This window comes from Coregonus lavaretus (assembly GCF_964263955.1).
Source record: "Coregonus lavaretus genome assembly, contig: HAP1_SCAFFOLD_276, whole genome shotgun sequence".
Classification (NCBI taxonomy): Eukaryota; Metazoa; Chordata; class Actinopteri; order Salmoniformes; family Salmonidae; genus Coregonus; species Coregonus lavaretus.
The window spans coordinates 474048-493447 of NW_028157844.1; the positions used below are offsets into that span (position 1 = coordinate 474048).

General features: G+C 44.7%; 1 protein-coding gene across 1 annotated transcript in view; it reads right to left on the reverse strand.

Annotated features, from left to right (window-relative positions):
• The window catches only part of LOC311124827 (multidrug resistance-associated protein 1-like), a gene marked incomplete at both ends in the record, with an annotated part of 36899 nt that overhangs the window by 9186 nt on the left and 8313 nt on the right, over positions 1-19400 (reverse strand). The window contains 11 exons of the mRNA XM_084198924.1: positions 28-231; positions 1054-1146; positions 1273-1434; positions 1727-1904; positions 2809-3015; positions 3576-3707; positions 3915-3976; positions 5162-5284; positions 9441-9578; positions 12453-12578; positions 13442-13618. Of these exons, the coding sequence (XP_084055050.1) occupies positions 28-231; positions 1054-1146; positions 1273-1434; positions 1727-1904; positions 2809-3015; positions 3576-3707; positions 3915-3976; positions 5162-5284; positions 9441-9578; positions 12453-12578; positions 13442-13618 (1602 nt within the window). The remainder of the gene's footprint in view (positions 1-27; positions 232-1053; positions 1147-1272; positions 1435-1726; positions 1905-2808; positions 3016-3575; positions 3708-3914; positions 3977-5161; positions 5285-9440; positions 9579-12452; positions 12579-13441; positions 13619-19400) is intronic.

A 19400-nucleotide genomic window follows, 5' to 3' on the forward strand; every position in this document is an offset into this window, starting at 1 on the left:
AGTTATATTGAATTGTATTGCAAATACCAGGAAAGTGGATGAGTTGAAGGAGGCGATGGAGATGGAGTAGAGGATCTGGGACTTCTTGAGGGCCTTCAGTTCTTTCTCCCTGTATCCCAGGACCTGCTCCAGAAAGGCTTTCTCCCATGCATAGAATTTCAGGATCTTGATCCCGTTCAGGATCTCGTTCATCAGCTTGATCCGCCCATCCATAAACTTCATCTGTACCTCCTAGGGAGAAGCATTCAAAGACATGGTTAAATACATGTATATAGTAAGCCCTTCTAAAAAGAGGGAAGAGGACAGCAACACCACAAGAGAACAGCACAATAGAAAACCTACAGAAGCGTGGTTGGTCCAGCATACCTGGATATATTACTGATCTCAAGATGGCGCTGCAGTGGATAGTAGCTGTCTGACGGGCTCCTGACCAATTCTGCTATTTTGTGTGTTTTTTTTGTTGGAAGAGGACCCGTAAGTAAGCATTTCACTGTCAGTTTTACGAAGCATGTGACAAATAAAATGTGATTTAATTGGATTTTATAGACATAGTGTTGTCAGTTACAGCTGCAAATACTTGTCAAGTAACAGCTAATGTTTAGCACTATACAGAAGTATGTACTTGTTTAATTTAATTAGAATTTTACTGTGTTACAGTATTGAACACAGTTCTTAACACTTAGCAGTTTTATGACGAGGAAACAACAAAGCGGCCAGGAAAGCGGTCAGTGACATTCTACGACTGTAAGTTCAATTAAATCAGCCATTATTGCCAAAAACAGAAATGAAAAATATAGCCTTTTATAGCCCCTTTTTTCTGTGGTTGTTTTTCATAAGCATTACATGGTGGAGACATCCATCCAACCCGCACGCCCACACAGCTTTCCCTCGGCTATCTAAACCAGCTGTGGCATCCCTGACCAAACATGCAAAATCACATTCTGATTCAGCTACTGCCTGGGGTCAAAGTAGCCTGGCAAGACAGTGCAAAAAGATCTGGGACCAGACTGGGGTCGATGTGCATATGAATCTCATCATAAGACCAGTCCGTACCTGCAGTTTGCTCCTTTTCTTGGCAATGAATCCGTTGAGTGGGAAGATGAGGATGACGGTGGCAATTCCGGCTAGCGCAGATGGGCCTAGGTGCTGTAAGATGGCATCGTTTTACACAAGTCATCACAAGCAATGTTTGTTATAAATGAGTACCAAAGAAAACAAATGTCCGTCATCAATGAGTACCAACAAAAACAGAAGTTACTGTGCCATCCATACCTGCCAGAGGAAGAAGAGGCAGAGGGCGATCTCGATAGGAGCCAGCCACACTGCGTTGAAGTAAACCACAAAGTCCATGAGCTTCTGAGTGTCGGCTGATACCAGGTTGACGATCTCCCCCACTGTGCACGTCCTCCTGGATGCACTGTTTATCACCAAAGACTAGAGGAGAAACAGAACAACCTCAAGTTAAACCGCCAGTAAATGAGGATTATGTAACACTTGGTTTCAAGGTTTCTTAACATCCAAAAACCCTATTTATAACTTAAATAAACCCTAACTCGACAATTAACATGTATTTTTCAACATTTTTTTCTTGGGCCTTGGAAAAATAATATGTTAATTGTCGAGGTATAGTTTATTTAAGTTTGAATTTCAAGCCTGCCATTAAGAGCCAATGTTTACAACATCACACCCAGTCACCCACTGTCTACTGGTTGGCACGACGATGTACCTTTCTGTAGACCAGGCCCATCACGGCTGTCTTCACTCTCATGCCCACAGTGAAGCAGGTGTACATGTACTGGTGGTTGAACAGGGACTGGAGACAGGACAGCAGGAACATCAGGGTAGCGTAGAAGTAACCCTTCCACAGGGGGGCGTCTTCTTCGTTCATGAAGCCCAGAAGAAGACTGTTGGAGAGGGGATAAGGGTGAAAGAGAGAACATGGTGATATCATTCAGTACTTCCTGTGGATACATTCTGTTTCTGGAGACTTTGCAGCATACTCAACTCAACAGAGGCTTATTCACACTATAAAACATAAGCCTATACACTGAACATGGACACTGTGCCAATGTAGTGCATTTAATGGAGACATAAGCAGAGACAAGTTACTGTTCTCTGTCAGCTTTGTGTATCCCTGTCATGTTTCCTTCACTTTCACTGCTTTGCCATGCAGCCCTATATGGACTATGATCATTAGTGTGGCCGCAGGGCCTGCTGGTCGACACAAGGCAGGCTCTAGTTGCACAATAGTGCTCCTCTTGTGGCTGGGCTGGCCTCAACACTTGGCTAGCGGCTCTCTTATTGTGGTCCACCAGTGCAACCTCAGCATTTCTGCCATTTAGAGCGTTCTCTTCACTCTCTCCTTCTTTCCTTCCTTTCTTCTCTTCGCTACCTTAAGCTTAGCTAACGTCCTGGACTCTCCATGTCGGGGCAGAAAGCTGTGGTCTCGGACTCCTTTCTCTTGACCGTAATTAACACTTCCACCAAGCCATGGTTGTGCAACAACAACAAGATTCCTGTCTAGACTGGCATTGGGTGCCGGAGATGGGGTCAACCATGGCGGGCCCAGTTTTAAGGTTGCCAAATTCAGTCGTTTTAGTATGTATATCAATGTCAAGGGCATTGGAAATAGACGTGGAAGCTGTCTGACTTGCAAGGGATTGTTGTGTCAAGTGCTGCCCAGTTTACGATGGCTTTGTTTACGATGTGATACCATGGATTTTTGGGAGTTCCTTTCTTTATAAAAGCCTTCGCAATGCTTCAGAGTCTCCTATGTAGAATTGACGTCAAACCCTTAGCCGTTTTTACCTGAGCACCTGAGGGATGGCAAACATAAAGAAGTCGTGGAAGATGATGCACATGGTCCCAGTAAGGAAGTAAGGTCCGAAGTTCCTGGCCAGTGTCCTCAGCAGACAGAAGCCGGAGCTCTGCTCCTTCTGCAGCTTCCTGAGTATCTGGGCCTGGTCGGGCAGTCTGGTGCCCTGCGCCACGCCTGCCGCCATGGCCTTCTCCTGCCTGGAAAAACAAAGAGACAGAGAGGACATCTGTGTTAGATGGCCCTTAATAGCACCGTTTTTAAAATGGGAAACAGATAGACAAAAGGATGAAAAAAAATCAACAACAGTCGTTGTTGTTAATTTGACACATCTCCGATGCAAAAAAGTGAAGACTTTTCAGCAGTTGAAATAGGCATTATCCTGCTCACACGTGAGTAGAGGAGCACTTAACGCAAGGTTTTGGAATTTAACAACGGGATCTTCAAAGCTTGTGTGTGTTAACAAGCGTTGGAATTGACACAGGGCTAGTGTCTTGACGTTACAGTATGCTGTCCTTAGGGGACTTCTTTTGACATATTTTCGGACTTAAGTGTCCCTTAGTGAGACTGCTTGTTTTTCGATTACAACTACACAAGCTCCTCAAGGGACCTTGATCATCTAGAGTTCTAGGCAGACACTCTTCTGAAGTTTAACCACAATGTCAATGTCAATGTCATAAAATTAAGTTGATTGATTCCTGAGCCTCTGAAGCTACAGAATTAGTTTGGCGAGAGTATGCATATTGTAATTGGTTCTTACTGTTGCAGTTTGGCGCATTCTGTTGTCCACTCCTCTTCCAGATCAGAGATGATCTTGTCCGATGTGTCCTCTTCCCTCAGGTTCCACAGGTCTTCAGCTTCCAGAGGGGTACGATAGCCTTTAATCACCAGCCTGAGGGAGCATAGATGATACACTGAGTGTACAAATTGACTTGCACCTGGTCAGTCTATGACTTGGAAAGAGCAGGTATTCTTCAAGTTTTGTACACTCAGTGTATAAGTTACACACAAACACACACGTACATTATAGGATTTACAGTATACAAGGTTTTTCAAACAAGTCAACATGTTGTTTGAGAGTTTCATTAAACCATCTTACCCAGTAAACCACCAGAAGAGGATCTTCGACAGGAAAGAGGCATCCTTGACTGGACATGGGTTCTGAAACAGATTAGAGGGTGAATGTCACTGACTTTGACCACCATGTAAACCTCGCAATGGTTAAAGGCTTTGGTAAAACATAGGACTCCTCTGTGGCTGACTGTAATGGTTCTATGATGTACTTGTGGAGTCTATTTACTGGATGCTAATGAGTTTAAACAGCATGATACAGTGAGGTGGTCCTCAGTGGAGACTGCATGTGTAAATAGCTGAAGACTGTGGACAGGAGTAAAGAGTTAGTGTTGGAGCTAGGGTTGGGAGGAGAATTTGAGGTCCATGCTGGATGGAAATGTGTCGTCACTGTGGCACCACGCTGAACACACACACTACCAATTTGTGCTCTCACTCGATCTTTGACCACCTCTCTTCCCTTTACCGCCCCCTCACCGGAGGTCTCTCTCTCTCTCTCTCTCTCTCTCTCTCTCTCTCTCTCTCTCTCTCTCTCTCTCTCTCTCTCTCGCTCTCTCTTTCTCTCTTGTTGTGACTGACTATGAGAATCTCTGACCAAGATGTGGGTAGAGCAGAGAAAACACACTAGGGTGTGGCTCTTGCACCAGGCTGTGGCTTCCGGTCCTCTGAACCTCACTACCGCTGGCTGACCAGGACAGATGCTGAGCGACATTAGGAGTTTTTTTGCGACAGTTTGTTTTCTTGTTTTTCTCTCAAGACACAGTATCATGTCATATCATGAACTATATAGGCTTCACTGTAGCTACCAATACCAAAGTCAGGTTGATTAGAACTGGAGTTGTTATAGTCACTGTGGTTTTTTGGTCGGAACATGATTCTTCAGTCTTTTTTTGTTATTGGACCGACCGTGAGAGAGTATGATTCCCTAAACCGCATAAATACACAACTGCGTTGGTGTAGTAGTGGAGTAATGGTCGTAGCATGGTTCATGTACAGCGGTGGTGTGTGAGTCATATGTATGGAATGGACAGAGTAGACAACACACACACATTCATTCATTCACACTGTCCTCATAGGAAAGTGGGCAGAGAGAGGAAGTGAATCACTTGAGCTTCCACCAAAAGGGAGAGTGTGTTGACAACGAAAGTCGAAAACCACAAGATGGCTTCTATTCTCAATCCCAGTCTCAGCCCAAGCATTCTCTCATGTTGTTTTGGAAGGAGAGAGCATTTTGACGGAAATGAAATATAGCCCACGTTCTGATCTAATGCCTACCTTGACGAGGACGGTTTTTCCCTCTGGAGGCTGGTCAGCGAAACAACACAGGAAGAGCTGGGCCAGTTGGAGTGAGAAGTAGGAGAAAAACGCTATGTATCTCACGATATCGGTGGTGATACCCTGTTAAAAAAGAAAACAGTCAATATTACATGATTGGCAACATTATCATTGTCATTGCATTTCTCCTGCAACATATAGTTGTGTAACTATTTGTGGGTTACTGAGACATGCATGTCTTAAGTTTTAAGACATAGGGAAATGGGTTGGTTACACACGACATTGTAACTGTGGCAAACCTATGTCAAAAACAAAACTAACATTTTCTTTCATCAAGGAAATCATGTTTCAATTGAAATGCTCTGTCACAACTAGGAAACAATGTATCATTAATTGCGTTAGTTGAAAAGTGCATTGCTGTGGCACAGGAACTTTTTTTTTCATCAGTGTGGGTTCGCTTGAGTTTGTCAACATGCAAGCTTTTCTTCCCAGATGAAGATTTCAAGATTTCCCATACTTGAACTCAACATAAGGCACACTATATAGGACAGGATATGGTTATATGCCACGATCACAGACAGCCTCAATAAAGCTTATTTTGAACCGTAAAGCCAAATGGTGAAAAACCAAAGTCTTTAATATGTCGCTTTATATAAATGAAGCAATAGTAAAAAGCTCCCTGCAGTCACGCGACGACCCATATCTGTAAATAGAGAGATTATGGGTGAAGCAGAAACAAACCAACAACCCTCCCTCACTCTCTCACTCTCAATGGAAGACAGCCAAAACAGTGATATTAACCACGTATGTCAAATGTGGTTTTCACATGTTATTCTTAACTTATAAGAGACCAGCAGGGATGCAGCCAGTCAATATGCTCTCAATGGTGCAGCTGTATAACTTTTTGAGGATCTGAGGGCCCATGCCAAATCTTTTTTGCCTGCTGACGGGGATGAGGCATTGTCGTGCCCTCTTCATGACTGTGTTGGTGTGTTTGTACCATGATAGGTCCTTAGCGATGTGGACACAAGCTCTCGACCCGCTCCACTACAGCCCCGTCGATGTGAATGGGGGAATGTTCGGCCCTCCGTTTCCTGTAGTTGTTGATGACAACCTCACACTATGTTTCGCCCAGAGTGGAGATAGGGAGACCAAACTAGATCCGGCCGCACAGTGAAAACAGGGTCAGGATGGTATGGGGCTAGGAGTGGGTGGTAACATAGGTCAGTTGGTCTGACCAACGAGCCGAGGGAATTGGGTCTGCAAAACCAAACCAAACATGAACTCTGTACACTCAGACTTTTTAGTTTTGCACTAAAATGTCTCTGCGCTACATTGAGACACTTTATGTTGAGATACAGGAACTGTCTTATAATGTTGTTGCTAGTCTACCAGAAGACCTGTATCAAAGTTTGTCCAAATGATCAGTGCTGGTGGTGGCCACGTGTGTGCACGTTTACACTATATGTGTGCTTCTGTGTATGAAAATGTGTCTGTCTATACACTGAGTGTACGAAACATGCTCTTTCCATGACATAGACTGACCAGGTGAATTCAGGTGAAAGCTATGATCCCTTATTGATGTCACTTGTTAAATCCACTTCAATCAGTGTAGATGAAGGGGAGGAGATAGGTTAACGAAGGATTTCTAAGCCTTGAGACAATTGAGGATTGTGTATGTGTGCCATTCAGAGGGTGAATGGGCAAGACAAAATATTTAATATTTGAACAGGTTGTATGGTAGTAGGTCCCAGGTTTGAGTGTGTCAAGAACTGCAACGCTGCTGGGTTTTTCACGCTCAACAGTTTCCTGTGTGTATCAAGAATGGCCCCCCACCCAAAGGACATCCAGCCAACTTCACACAACTCTGGGAAGCATTGGAGTCAACATGGGCCAGCATCCCTGTGGAACGCTTTTGAGACCTTGTAGAGTCCATGCGCTGACAAATTGAGGGTGTTGTGAGGGGAAAAGGGGATGCAACTCAATATTTGGAAGGTGTTCTTAATGTTTTGTTCACCCGGTGTATGTGTCTGTGTTGAGTGGATAATACACAGACACTACATTACCAAAAGTATGTGGACACCTGCTCGTCGAACATCTAATTCCAAAACCATGGGCGTTAATATGTAGTTGGTCCCCCCTTTTATGCTATAACATCCACCATTCTTCTGGGAAGGCTTTCCACTAGATGTTGGAACATTGCTACGGAGACTTGCTTCCATTCAGCCACAAAATCATTAGTGAGGTCAGGCACTGATGTTGGGCGATTAGGCCTGGCTCGCAGTCGGCGTTCCAATTCATCCCAAAGGTGTTCGATGGGGTTGAGGTCAGGGCTCTGTGCAGGCCAGTCAAGTTCTTCCAGACCGATCTCGACAAACCATTTCTGTATGGACCTCGCTTTGTGCACAGGGGCATTGTCATGCTGAAACAGGAAAGGGCCTTCCCAAAGAAGCACAGAATGGTCTAGAATGTCATTGTATGCTGTAGCGTTAAAATTTCCCTTCACTGGAACTAAGGGCCCTAGCCCGAACTATGAAAAACAGCCCCAGACCATTATTCTTCCTCCACCAAACTTTACAGTTGGCACTATACATTGGGGCAGGTAGCGTTCTCCTGGCATCCGCCAAACCCATATTCGTCTGTCGGACTGCCAGATGGTGAAGCGTGATTCATGACTGCAGAGAACACATTTCCACTGCTCCAGAGTCCAATGGCGGTGAAATTTTGACCACTCCAGCTGACGCTTGGCATTGCACATGTTGACCTTAGGCTTGTGTGCGGCTGCTCGGCCATGGAAACCCATTTCATTAAGCTCCCGACGAACAGTTTTTGTCCTGACCTTGCTTCCAGAGGCAGTTTGGAACTCGGTAGTGAGTGTTGCAACCGAGGACAGATGATTTTTATGCGCTACGCACTTCAGCACTCTGCGGTCCCGTTCTGTGAGCTTGTGTGGTCTACCACTTCGCGGCTGAGCCGCTGTTACTCCTAGACGTTTCCACTTCACAATAACAGCACTTACAGTTGACCGGGGCAGCTCTAGCAGGGCAGAAATTTGACGAACTGAGTTGTTGGAAAGGTGGCATCCTATGACGGTGCCACATTGAAAGTCACTGAGCTCTTCAGTAAGGCCATTCTACTGCCAATGTTTGTCTATGGAGATTGCATGGCTGTGTGCTCGATTTTATACACTTGTCAGCAACGGGTGTGGCTGAAATTGCCGAATCCCCAAATTCGGAGGGGTGTCCACATACTTTTGTATATATGGTGTATTTCCCAGTAGGTCGGTCCGTCCCTATTAAAACAATTTAATCCATTTTAGAAGAAGGCTGTAACATAACAAAATGTGGAAAAAGTGAAAGGGTCTGAATACTTTCGGAATGCACTGTATAGTGTATTTCCCAGTAGGTTGGTCCTAGACAGTGTTTGCTGGCTGCTCCTGCCCATAAAAGTGGTGCTGACGTGCCTCTGGTCTGACCCTGGGCTGCCATGTTGTGTTTCTGTCTCACCATCATTATTGGTTTTACCTCAGAGCTGTCGTTAGCTCTGGCCTAAACACTACGTGTGGTAATGTCATACTGGAGGCGATAAGGATGTGATACGGATGTTTCTAGAAATGCAAATGTTGTTACCGCTAGGACAAATATGAGGACAATGATTGCGGTGTCTGGAAGGAAGAGACACCGGATGAGAGGAGGGGAGTCTAGCAATCTACACAGGCTTTAGGGAGTTGGCGGTGTCTGTCATCCACCCTGCCAAAACTGCAGGGTTTCCTCTGTCGATTTTGGGGAGGCAATGCGTCTATACCCAAGTAATGCAAAGTCTAGACTAGAAAACCCTTGGTTAATTTTGTGGAGTTACGAATAAAGCATAGCAGACACAACAGCATCTCTATATCAAGCTATGCGATCTCTAGTCTCTAAATCTAGACTATGGGTAGACAACCCTAGACCCTAGACAACCCTTCAGGCAAACTCTGGTTCTGCGGGGTCACTGAGTACAAACCTAAGCAGACATAACAGTCAGGATGTAGAAGTAGCATATCCATCCAAGTAAATTGTTTCCTATGTTACAAAATGACTGTGTGTCATGACTATTTTGACAATAGTCTCTATTAACCTACATTCATATTCGGTTATAGCTTGTGAGAATAATTTTGACTACTTGTAACATCAGTCATGCAGATATTGAGTATCTTAGTGCCTGTGTCATTACACATGCTATTTCTCCTATAGACAATGGACAGTAAAGTAATCTTCTACTACTACTACTACTACCGTACCTCGTACATAACCAGCTGGATCTTTGCCCTTAGGGGCACCAGGGAACACACCACCGCCAGGACCCAGAACAGGAAGAGGAAGACGGAGGAACGACAGCCTCGTATCCTCTCCAAATGGATGATGCAAATGGCCAGGACCTGAGGAGAGAGTGAGAGAGTGGGAGAGTGAGAGAGTGGGAGAGTGAGAGAGTGAGAGAGTGAGAGAGTGAGAGAGTGGGAGAGTGGGAGAGAGGTAGAGAGAGGGAGAGGGAGAGTGGGAGAGTGGGAGAGAGGGAGAGAGGGAGAGGGAGAGGGAGAGGGAGAGGGAGAGTGGGAGAGTGGGAGAGTGAGAGAGTGAGAGAGTGAGAGAGTGGGAGAGTGGGAGAGTGGGAGAGTGGGAGAGAGTGAGTTTCGTATGACTTGCATTACAATGGACAGTAAAAGTCAAGCGAGTGCTTTGAAAGGAGAGACCCCCGACTGGGGACTGGCAAGCAAGTCTACTTTGAAACTGAACTACTATTACTTTGAAGATGAAAATTAATCCCTCAATAAATCCTCTGTATCAGCATTCACTATCATTCCCAGTAGTCTCTCAGGGGCTGAGAAGAACACTGAGAAGAACCAATGGCTAAATAGAAAACATTTGTAAGGATTGGATTTGGCTTTTGTTGGTTTTGGAGAAAGAGGTTAGATTGGGATTTCCCTGACCACAGACGCAGCTGTTATCCTGCTGACTTCCTTCAATAAAACAACAGATGTATAATACTATGTCCTCCACCTCTCCTTCCTTCCATCCCTCCATCTATGCATTGCTTTTTGCCTTAATTGCACTATATTTATTTTCTCTCATTCAAAAACGTCTTTGAACTGTTCTATTTTTGTTCGAAAACAGGCCGTCATTGTAAATAAAATACAATTCTTAACTGACTCGCCTGGTTAAATAAAGGTTTAGTAAAATAAGTAGATAAAACAGGACTGATTCCATGTTTTGGGGCACCACTGTCTGTCCGAAAAAGCCCTTGTCTTTCCACGGACTGTGTTTTGGCTGTAATTATCTCTGACTGTCTGTAGTTTGGTCAAGTTGAGACTTCATCTTGCCTCGCCAGCTCATCACTAAAAGGAGAGTGTGGTTCTAGAGTTGCATAAAAGATACCATACTGGTTGCATCGGATCGGGATGGATGAGCCATCAAAACCACTGAACTGTCCTGTTTTTAAGCAACCAGCCGTGATTATAATAACGTTTGATAGATCAACAACACCATAGAAACACTGTATATAGTAGAGATAAATATGGTGGTTGTTGTGTTCATTTTCAGTTGCTACGCCTATTGCCTGACTAGCCACATTGCAGGCAAAGAAACAGCCACCAGCCTCATAATTCCCAGTATAAAACTCTTGATAGATCAACGACACCATAGAAACTAGCCTGGTCCCAGATTGGTTTGTGCTACCTTGACAACTCCTAAGGTCATAGTGTGGCAAGACAGCACAAACAGATCTGGGACCAGGCTAGGTAGAAACACTGTATGGAAAAATATCTATGCTGGCTGTCAGGTTCATTTTCCAGTTTCTATGCTGCTTGGCCTGTTGCCTAACTAGTCACATTGCGAGCAAGAAATGGCCATTCCCTTCTGAGAGGAACCCATTGCCTTGAATGGAAGTCAGTGGGTGGAACTAAGTCCATTACTAAAACCTAACTCAATGCCCTACCTAGTAATTATACTGGAAGTCTGGGGCATTGGGGCGGAAAAAGAACTCTGCGTCATGGTGTCGCTGATTACAGCAGATGGCGTGCCTTGCAAGCAGCTCTCATGGTAGGAAGGGAGAGCGACCATGACCACGAACTGGGGTGAGTCTGGTGAAAAAGTTCCCGTACATTGACTGTATATGGGTCAAGAAAAACAACTTAGTTTCTTTCGGACACAGTGTTCCTTAGCTTTACGTATGGGAAACCAGGGGGTGGTGGCGGCCATTATGGTTCTATGTCCAGAAAATGATTGGACTTGGCTTTTTATTTATTTAGCAATCAACGGTAAATATCATGGCTGGTTAACTGTAGCAAGGTCTTGGATTTCAAATCCGGGTCCATAATATGATAATAAGTTACCTTTTCAAAATGGATGCCTAGTATACCTGGTACAAGAGATGCTTTCAGTATTTCTTCACCCAAACAGTCGCTGATATTGACCTAAGAGTCTGAGGTGACCACAGGTGGGCCAGGCTGTCTGATTTGGAGGGACTGAGTCTGTGCAGCACTTGTGTTCGGCCTCTGAGGGAGAGGGGAGTTGTGGGTAGGGAGAGGGGGTTTGTGGGTAGGGGGGGTCATGGCTCTGTGAGTCAGCTACAGGAGGCACACTGCCCTACATCCGGCCTCCTCCGCTCCTCCCTTCCTCTATCCCCAACCCCTTGATATACTCCCCTTCACAGTAGTAAACAGGACTTTATTCTATCTAGCTGGGCCACCCATAGTGCACTGCACTGCTCTCCACCGACGTTCTTCTCATCCTGATCCCAGTACTGTAAATCTCAGTGGGGAGGATGATTTGAGAGTAGAGTACAGTATGTCTTTGTAATCATGAGTCATTAGTAAAAGCTGTCACGCAAGTGTTTATCGACAGAGGTCATGGAGTGTGTTACTTAGTCCCTGCCCTCTCAGAGTAAATCAGGAGTAAACGACTCAAGCTGCTACTATACGCATCCACCCCCCAGGATCTGCTGTCAAGGAACCCTCTTTGTTCACGATTGCTCTCTCCATCTACAATGTTTCAGTATCGCCGCTTGACTTCTCTTCCTTGACAGCAGATCCTGGGGGTGCATAAAAAAAATATATAATGCATTTCACCTGCTTAAATAAAGGGGGGGGGGGGGGGGGGGGAAGCACCCTGCCCAGGATCTGCTGTCAGGGAAGAGAAGTCAACAGCAGATACTGAGAGGTAAACAGTAGATAGAGAGAGAGAGCAATGGTGAAGAAAGAGGGTGAGACAAGACAGAAACTGATACAAAGACATTGGCTGATAGTTACAGTACTTACCACAGTCAAGCTGCGTATGATGGGACTGAGGAGGAAGACCATGTGGTTTTGGATCTCATGACTCCGCTCCAGAAGAATGTAGAAGAACTCCACGAAGCCAAAGGAGGCCAGGAGGAACCCCAGCACCTGGAGGATGAACAGACACAGGGAGGTAAGAAGGAGAGTGAGTTCTACAGTACTGTCATTGTGATCGATTTAAACGTTTTGGTTACTGGGGAAACCAGAAAAATGCATCTTCAGCACCTAAATGACAATCTGGACATAGACTCTCAAGAGATTCTGGAACTGTCAATCCATATTGTCAAGCCGCATGTCTCCATATTGTAAGTATTTTATATACTTTATACAGACTGAAGTATAACCACATAGAACATAGCAGTGAAAAGTGAGAAGGGACCAAGACATTTAAATGTACATGTAACCCTCTTGGAGTGCCATGTATGCCATCCTATAAACTCTTACGTCCGTCCTGTAAACTCTCCATGCTTTCTTGATTAAACTCTCTAAACCTTCAAGGCTGATTTCCCCTCCTCTTGCTCGCTGAGGCATGAAATTGTCCCCGGCCGGCCCTATATAAACACACCACATGGTGCTTGATTTTCACAGTACTTCACACTCATATTATTTTATGGCAGATATGGTCGCTGCACTCGAACACTCGTCTGGTCTTGTATAATGTTAATGTCTACTCTTGCAGTTTGGTTTAAGGCTGGTCTTAAGGCTCAGGACTGGTTGGCGCAGGCTGGTTGGACTTTCGGGTCGAAACGTTGCACTGAATAACACTACAGGAGCATCCAACGGTGTGTGGGTACTGGGTATCTATTTTTCTTTCATGACTTTACTTTTTGTACCCTGCATCTGGATGTGCTTATAAACTCAGGCTGGTTTGGCTCATAGAGATCGAATGACTAGAATGGACAATTCAAGTCAATGTTCTGTGATTATTGGACCGACCGTTGACCATATTGGGATTCTATTGGTTGGCTCACCATCTTGGCGGTGCAGAGAGTAGAGATTCGGATGCATCCACAGTCATGGCAGTAGAGTTGGAGGGCATAGAAGGGCGCCAACAGCCAGAGGTAGATGCACGGGAACCAGACCAGCACCGTGTTCTGGAAGCACTCTGTCAGGTCCGGTTTGTCCGTGTACCACGTTCGATTCCAGTCCTGGGAAAGACAAAGATAGACCCATTAATGATATGCAGTGTAAAATTAGGATGGTAGAGAGAGGAGGAGGAGGTTTCTGCACCTTTCTCTGCACTGAGTAGAAGTCATTTCTTTCTTGACTCAATACAGATTTACATTTATGAAATGGAGGATTGTCCATTGTTCTCATGAGTTCATTTTAGGTACAGAATTTCTCATTCAGTCTCTAAATTGGCTGTGTTCAAATAAATAGAACTCAACCAATTTTCCTCCAAGCTTTGCCTACTGTATTATCAACTTGATGAACGTCAATTTGATATATTAGTCTAACAGTTTACTCCTGTCAGGGTATTAGCCTAGTGACACATTATTGAGGGCAAGGATTGTTACATAAACTGCTTGAAGCAGGGCTGAGTCCAGTCCAGAGAAACTGGACGCTGGCTTCAGTATAATGTCCCAGTCTGTGTATCTAGGCAATGGAGAGTGAAACCACAGCAAGTCAACATAATCTGTGTGTGTTGGTTGAATGGTTGGAGCTTGGGAGTTTTTCTTCTTTTTTTCTAAAGAGCTGAGTCAGTCCTGGAATTTTTTTTACCCACGGCTCCAGCACGTTAAAAAAACTTTCCCCTTTGGAAAGGCGAAGTCAGTCAAAATATTACAGTACATGATGACGATACAAATCCACTTAGACGACAGTGGGATGTATCCTGTTTGTGTGTACTGTTGGCCGAAGTTGCCAAATCCACATTTTGAGATTGCATCATGCCTGCCTGCAGCCCCAGCGACGGTGGACTGAAAAGGAAAGAAGTCTGACTGTAAAAGCACCAAAATACTCTTAGCCTCTAAGTGCTCTGTAGTTCTCTCACCTCTCCCTGTTTATCACCTCTAAGCCCACTAACGAGGGGCTGGGTGTCTGGCTGCAGTCTGCAGTTTGGAGGAGCTAGAGGGGCCTGCAGAGTCGCGAGAGGAAGTGGGTTTAACTACTACGGTCTTGTTGAGCGGCGGCACTGCAGACTCGGAGCATTGTGAATCATCCACACACACAGTAGCTTGTAGCAGCAGGGCAAGGCAGACTCCCAAGGGTATAAAGGAGAGTAACCACAATTCATAACAGATGCATGTAGGGTCATTACGCAACAACAACACCAAATGTGGTACTATACTGTAACAAATGTGTTATTCATTTCAGTTTCGTTTATCTATCCCACAAGGGGCAATTCTGCTCCTACTACATAAAATACTCCAGATCATGCGTGAGGAAATTCATCCAGCTACTGTATATTTTCTCTGTGTAACAGATATTCTTGAAGTGAAGTGCTAGATGGCTATTGACCCAATGAGTGGGAATTTTTTTCACAGTCTCTCCTTGGCTCCTGTTGTCAATTTAGGCCTGTGAACAAACGCTTTTACAACTTTTATATAAGAATCGTAAGTTGTCAAACAAACTCCAAAGGTTTTTTTGGGTCACCTTGCTCAGCATTTTGGTTTGGATGGAAATGGAAGGTCTATTTTTACCTATCAAACGTAGTGATGTGAACTGAGCAGAGACAGCCTGCATGGACTGTGTTGTGCACCGTTCAGTTATCTGAGAGAAATTATACATTCTGATTCCTTTTTTATATCATTCAATTCTTTACTGTAATACTTTACGTCACCGCAAGCATACATCTGTCCAAAGATCTCAACCATTTGGCATATGGAGTGTATGTGTTAGCTAAATTGGATCTGTCCAGAGTGAAGATAGATTCTGCAAAAACATTGTCATTTAGAGAACTGTTCATCACTGCCTTTGTCACGTCTCCCAAATTGCAGAGTAGTTTTGATTCAAAACATGTTGAATTGCAAGGTTTCAATACAATCCCTCCAGCTTGCAGGGTAGGTGTTGTCTGAACCACACCTCTCTTGCTGAATGCAGGATTCTATACGTTAAATTGCCGTTATCCACAATGCAAGATAATAACATTTGATTGATAGGGGATAAAATAATTATATTTTCACCATTCAGCTCTTTGAAAAGAACTGTTACCAAAGTAAGATGATGTTTTTGATGTAACCGCACTACTCTGAAGAGAAAGGCCCCGGGCCCAGGGACATACGTTGCCATAACATTACTATATATCCATTATGTTTGCTAACTGTCACCTTCTGTAAATGTTTTTATCTGGATGTTCCAGAGTTCCCCATTCACAACATTTTATTTTATGTTCTGAACATCTTGTCCCACGTTGGAAACTTTGTTAAAGATGCTGCTGGCACGAGACTAGGTAGGCCACCGTTGTATATAAACTCAGTAAAAAAATAAACGTTTACTGCATTTATTTTAAGCAAACTTAACGTGTAAATATTTGTATAAACAAGATTCAACAACTGAGACATAAACTGAACAAGTTCCACAGACATGTGACTAACAGAAATTGAATAATGTGTCCCTGAACAAAGGGTGGGTCAAAATCAAAAGTAACAGTCAGTATCTGGTGTGGACACCAGCTGCATTAAGTACTGCAGTGCATCTCCTCCTCATGACCTGCACCAGATTTGCCAGTTCTTGCTGTGAGATGTTACCCCACTCTTCCACCAAGGCACCTGCAAGTTCCAGGACATTTCTGAGGAATGGCCCTAGCCCTCACCCTCCGATCCAACATGTCCCAGACGTGCTCAATGGGATTGAGATCTGGGCACATTCCTGTCTTGCAGGAAATCACGCACAGAACGAGCAGTATGGCTGGTGGCATTGTCATGCTGGAAGGTCATGCCAGGATGAGCCTGCAGGAAGGGTACCACATGAGGGAGGAGGATGTCTTCCCTGTAACGCACAGCGTTGAGATTGCCTGCAATGACAACAAGCTCAGTCCGATGATGCTGTGACACACCGCCCCAGACCATGACGGACCCTCCATCACTAAATCGATCCCGCTCCAGAGTACAGGCCTCGATGTAACGCTCATTCCTTCGACGATAAACGCGAATCCGACCATCACCCCATGTGAGACAAAACGGCGACTCATCAGTGAAGAGCACTTTTTGCCAGTCCTGTCTGGTCCAGCGACGGTGGGTTTGTGCCCATAGGCGACGTTGTTGCCGGTGATGTCTGGTGAGGACCTGCCTTACAACAGGCCTACAAGCCCTCAGTCCAGCCTCTCTCAGCCTATTGCGGACAGTCTGAGCACTGATGGAGGGATTGTGTTGTTTCCATCCTGTACCTGTCCCGCAGGTGTGATGTTCGGATGTACCAATCCTGTGCAGGTGTTGTTACACGTGGTCTGCCACTGCGAGGACGATCAGCTGTCCGTCCTGTCTCCCTGTAGCACTGTCTTAGCCGTCTCACAGTACGGACATTGCAATTTATTGCCCTGGCTACATCTGCAGTCCTCATGCCTCCTTGCAGCATGGCTAAGGCACGTTCACGCAGATGAGCAAGGACCCTGGACATCTTTCTTTTGGTGTTTTTCAGAGTCAGTAGAAAGGCCTCTTTAGACCTTAATTGCCTACCGTCTGTAAGCTGTTAGTGTCTTAATGACTGTTCCACAGGTGCATGTTCATTAATTGTTTATGGTTCATTGAACAAGCATGGGAAACAGTGTTTAAACCCTTTCCAATGAAGATCTGTGAAGTTATTTAGATTTTTACGAATGATCTTTGAAAGACAGGGTCCTGAAAAAGGGACGTTTCTTTTTTTGCTGAGTTTAGTATCAGATTGGTGAAATCTGAAGGTACGTAGACTGATAATGGTCATGTTCTTTTAGCTTTGCTGGCAATATAACGGTTATGGCATGTTACTTGGTAGCAGATTGTTCTAGAAGTAGCAGACTGTTCTATGGATGAAATCTCAACTAGTGTATTCCTGAATAAGACTGATGAGAGGAGAGAGCAAGAGAGGCACCGAGAAAGAGAGTGAGTGATGACAGGTGATTGACTGATGCCTTTCTTCCTGGATCAATGCCATTCTCCAATTTTCGAATAAAAGTACACTTACATCAACGATAGTTCACGTGTATCTGAATAAGACTGGCATGTGAATAGCAGGTCTGAGTGATAGAGAAGGGGGGGGGAAGAGAGAGAGGGAGGACAGGGGGATTGACTAATGGATTTCTACCTGGATCAGGGCCATTCTCCAATTTTCCGAATCAAGGTGCAGAATGTGGAGCTTTGCTCCTATTCAGTACTATTAGGGATTACCGGCAGCTGTCCACATACTGACTGATTCACATGCATAGCATCACATAGGATCCTTACACGTTTGCGACTCCAATTTTTGTACTCAGTGCTGTTTCAATATCCATGCCAGCACTCTACTTAGATTAGAGCCAGCACTCTACTTAGATTAGAATGCATGTCCAATATTGTTTCATTAAGTGGTATGCTAGTATGGACATTGGAACCTCCTAGCCTAAGGTCTTTCAAGGGTTATTCCTGTGTACCTATGTGCCCAAAGTGCACATACAGTGGGGGAAAAAAGTATTTAGTCAGCCACCAATTGTGCAAGTTCTCCCACTTAAAAAGATGAGAGAGGCCTGTAATTTTCACCATAGGTACACGTCAACTATGACAGACAAATTGAGGAAAAAAAATCCAGAAAATCACATTGTAGGATTTTTAATGAATTTATTTGCAAATTATGGTGGAAAATAAGTATTTGGTCACCTACAAACAAGCAAGATTTCTGGCTCTCACAGACCTGTAACTTCTTCTTTAAGAGGCTCCTCTGTCCTCCACTCGTTACCTGTATTAATGGCACCTGTTTGAACTTGTTATCAGTATAAAAGACACCTGTCCACAACCTTAAACAGTCACACTCCAAACTCCACTATGGCCAAGACCAAAGAGCTGTCAAAGGACACCAGAAACAAAATTGTAGACCTGCACCAGGCTGGGAAGTCTGAATCTGCAATAGGTAAGCAGCTTGGTTTGAAGAAATCAACTGTGGGAGCAATTATTAGGAAATGGAAGACATACAAGACCACTGATAATTTCCCTCGATCTGGGGCTCCACGCAAGATCTCACCCCGTGGGGTCAAAATGATCACAAGAACGGTGAGCAAAAATCCCAGAACCACACGGGGGGACCTAGTGAATGACCTGCAGAGAGCTGGGACCAAAGTAACAAAGCCTACCATCAGTAACACACTACGCCGCCAGGGACTCAAATCCTGCAGTGCGAGACGTGTCCCCCTGCTTAAGCCAGTACATGTCCAGGCCCGTCTGAAGTTTGCTAGAGTGCATTTGGATGATCCAGAAGAGGATTGGGAGAATGTCATATAGTCAGATGAAACCAAAATAGAACTTTTTGGTAAAAACTCAACTCGTCGTGTTTGGAGGACAAAGAATGCTGATTTGCATCCAAAGAACACCATACCTACTGTGAAGCATGGGGGTGGAAACATCATGCTTTGGGGCTGTTTTTCTGCAAAGGGACCAGGACGACTGATCCGTGTAAAGGAAAGAATGAATGGGGCCATGTATCGTGAGAATTTGAGTGAAAACCTCATTCCATCAGCAAGGGCATTGAAGATGAAACGTGGCTGGGTCTTTCAGCATGACAATGATCCCAAACACACCGCCCGGGCAACGAAGGAGTGGCTTCGTAAGAAGCATTTCAAGGTCCTGGAGTGGCCTAGCCAGTCTCCAGATCTCAACCCCACAGAAAATCTTTGGAGGGAGTTGAAAGTCCGTGTTGCCCAGCGACAGCCCCAAAACATCACTGCTCTAGAGGAGATCTGCATGGAGGAATGGGCCAAAATACCAGCAACAGTGTGTGAAAACCTTGTGAAGACTTACAGAAAAGGTTTGACCTGTGTCATTGCCA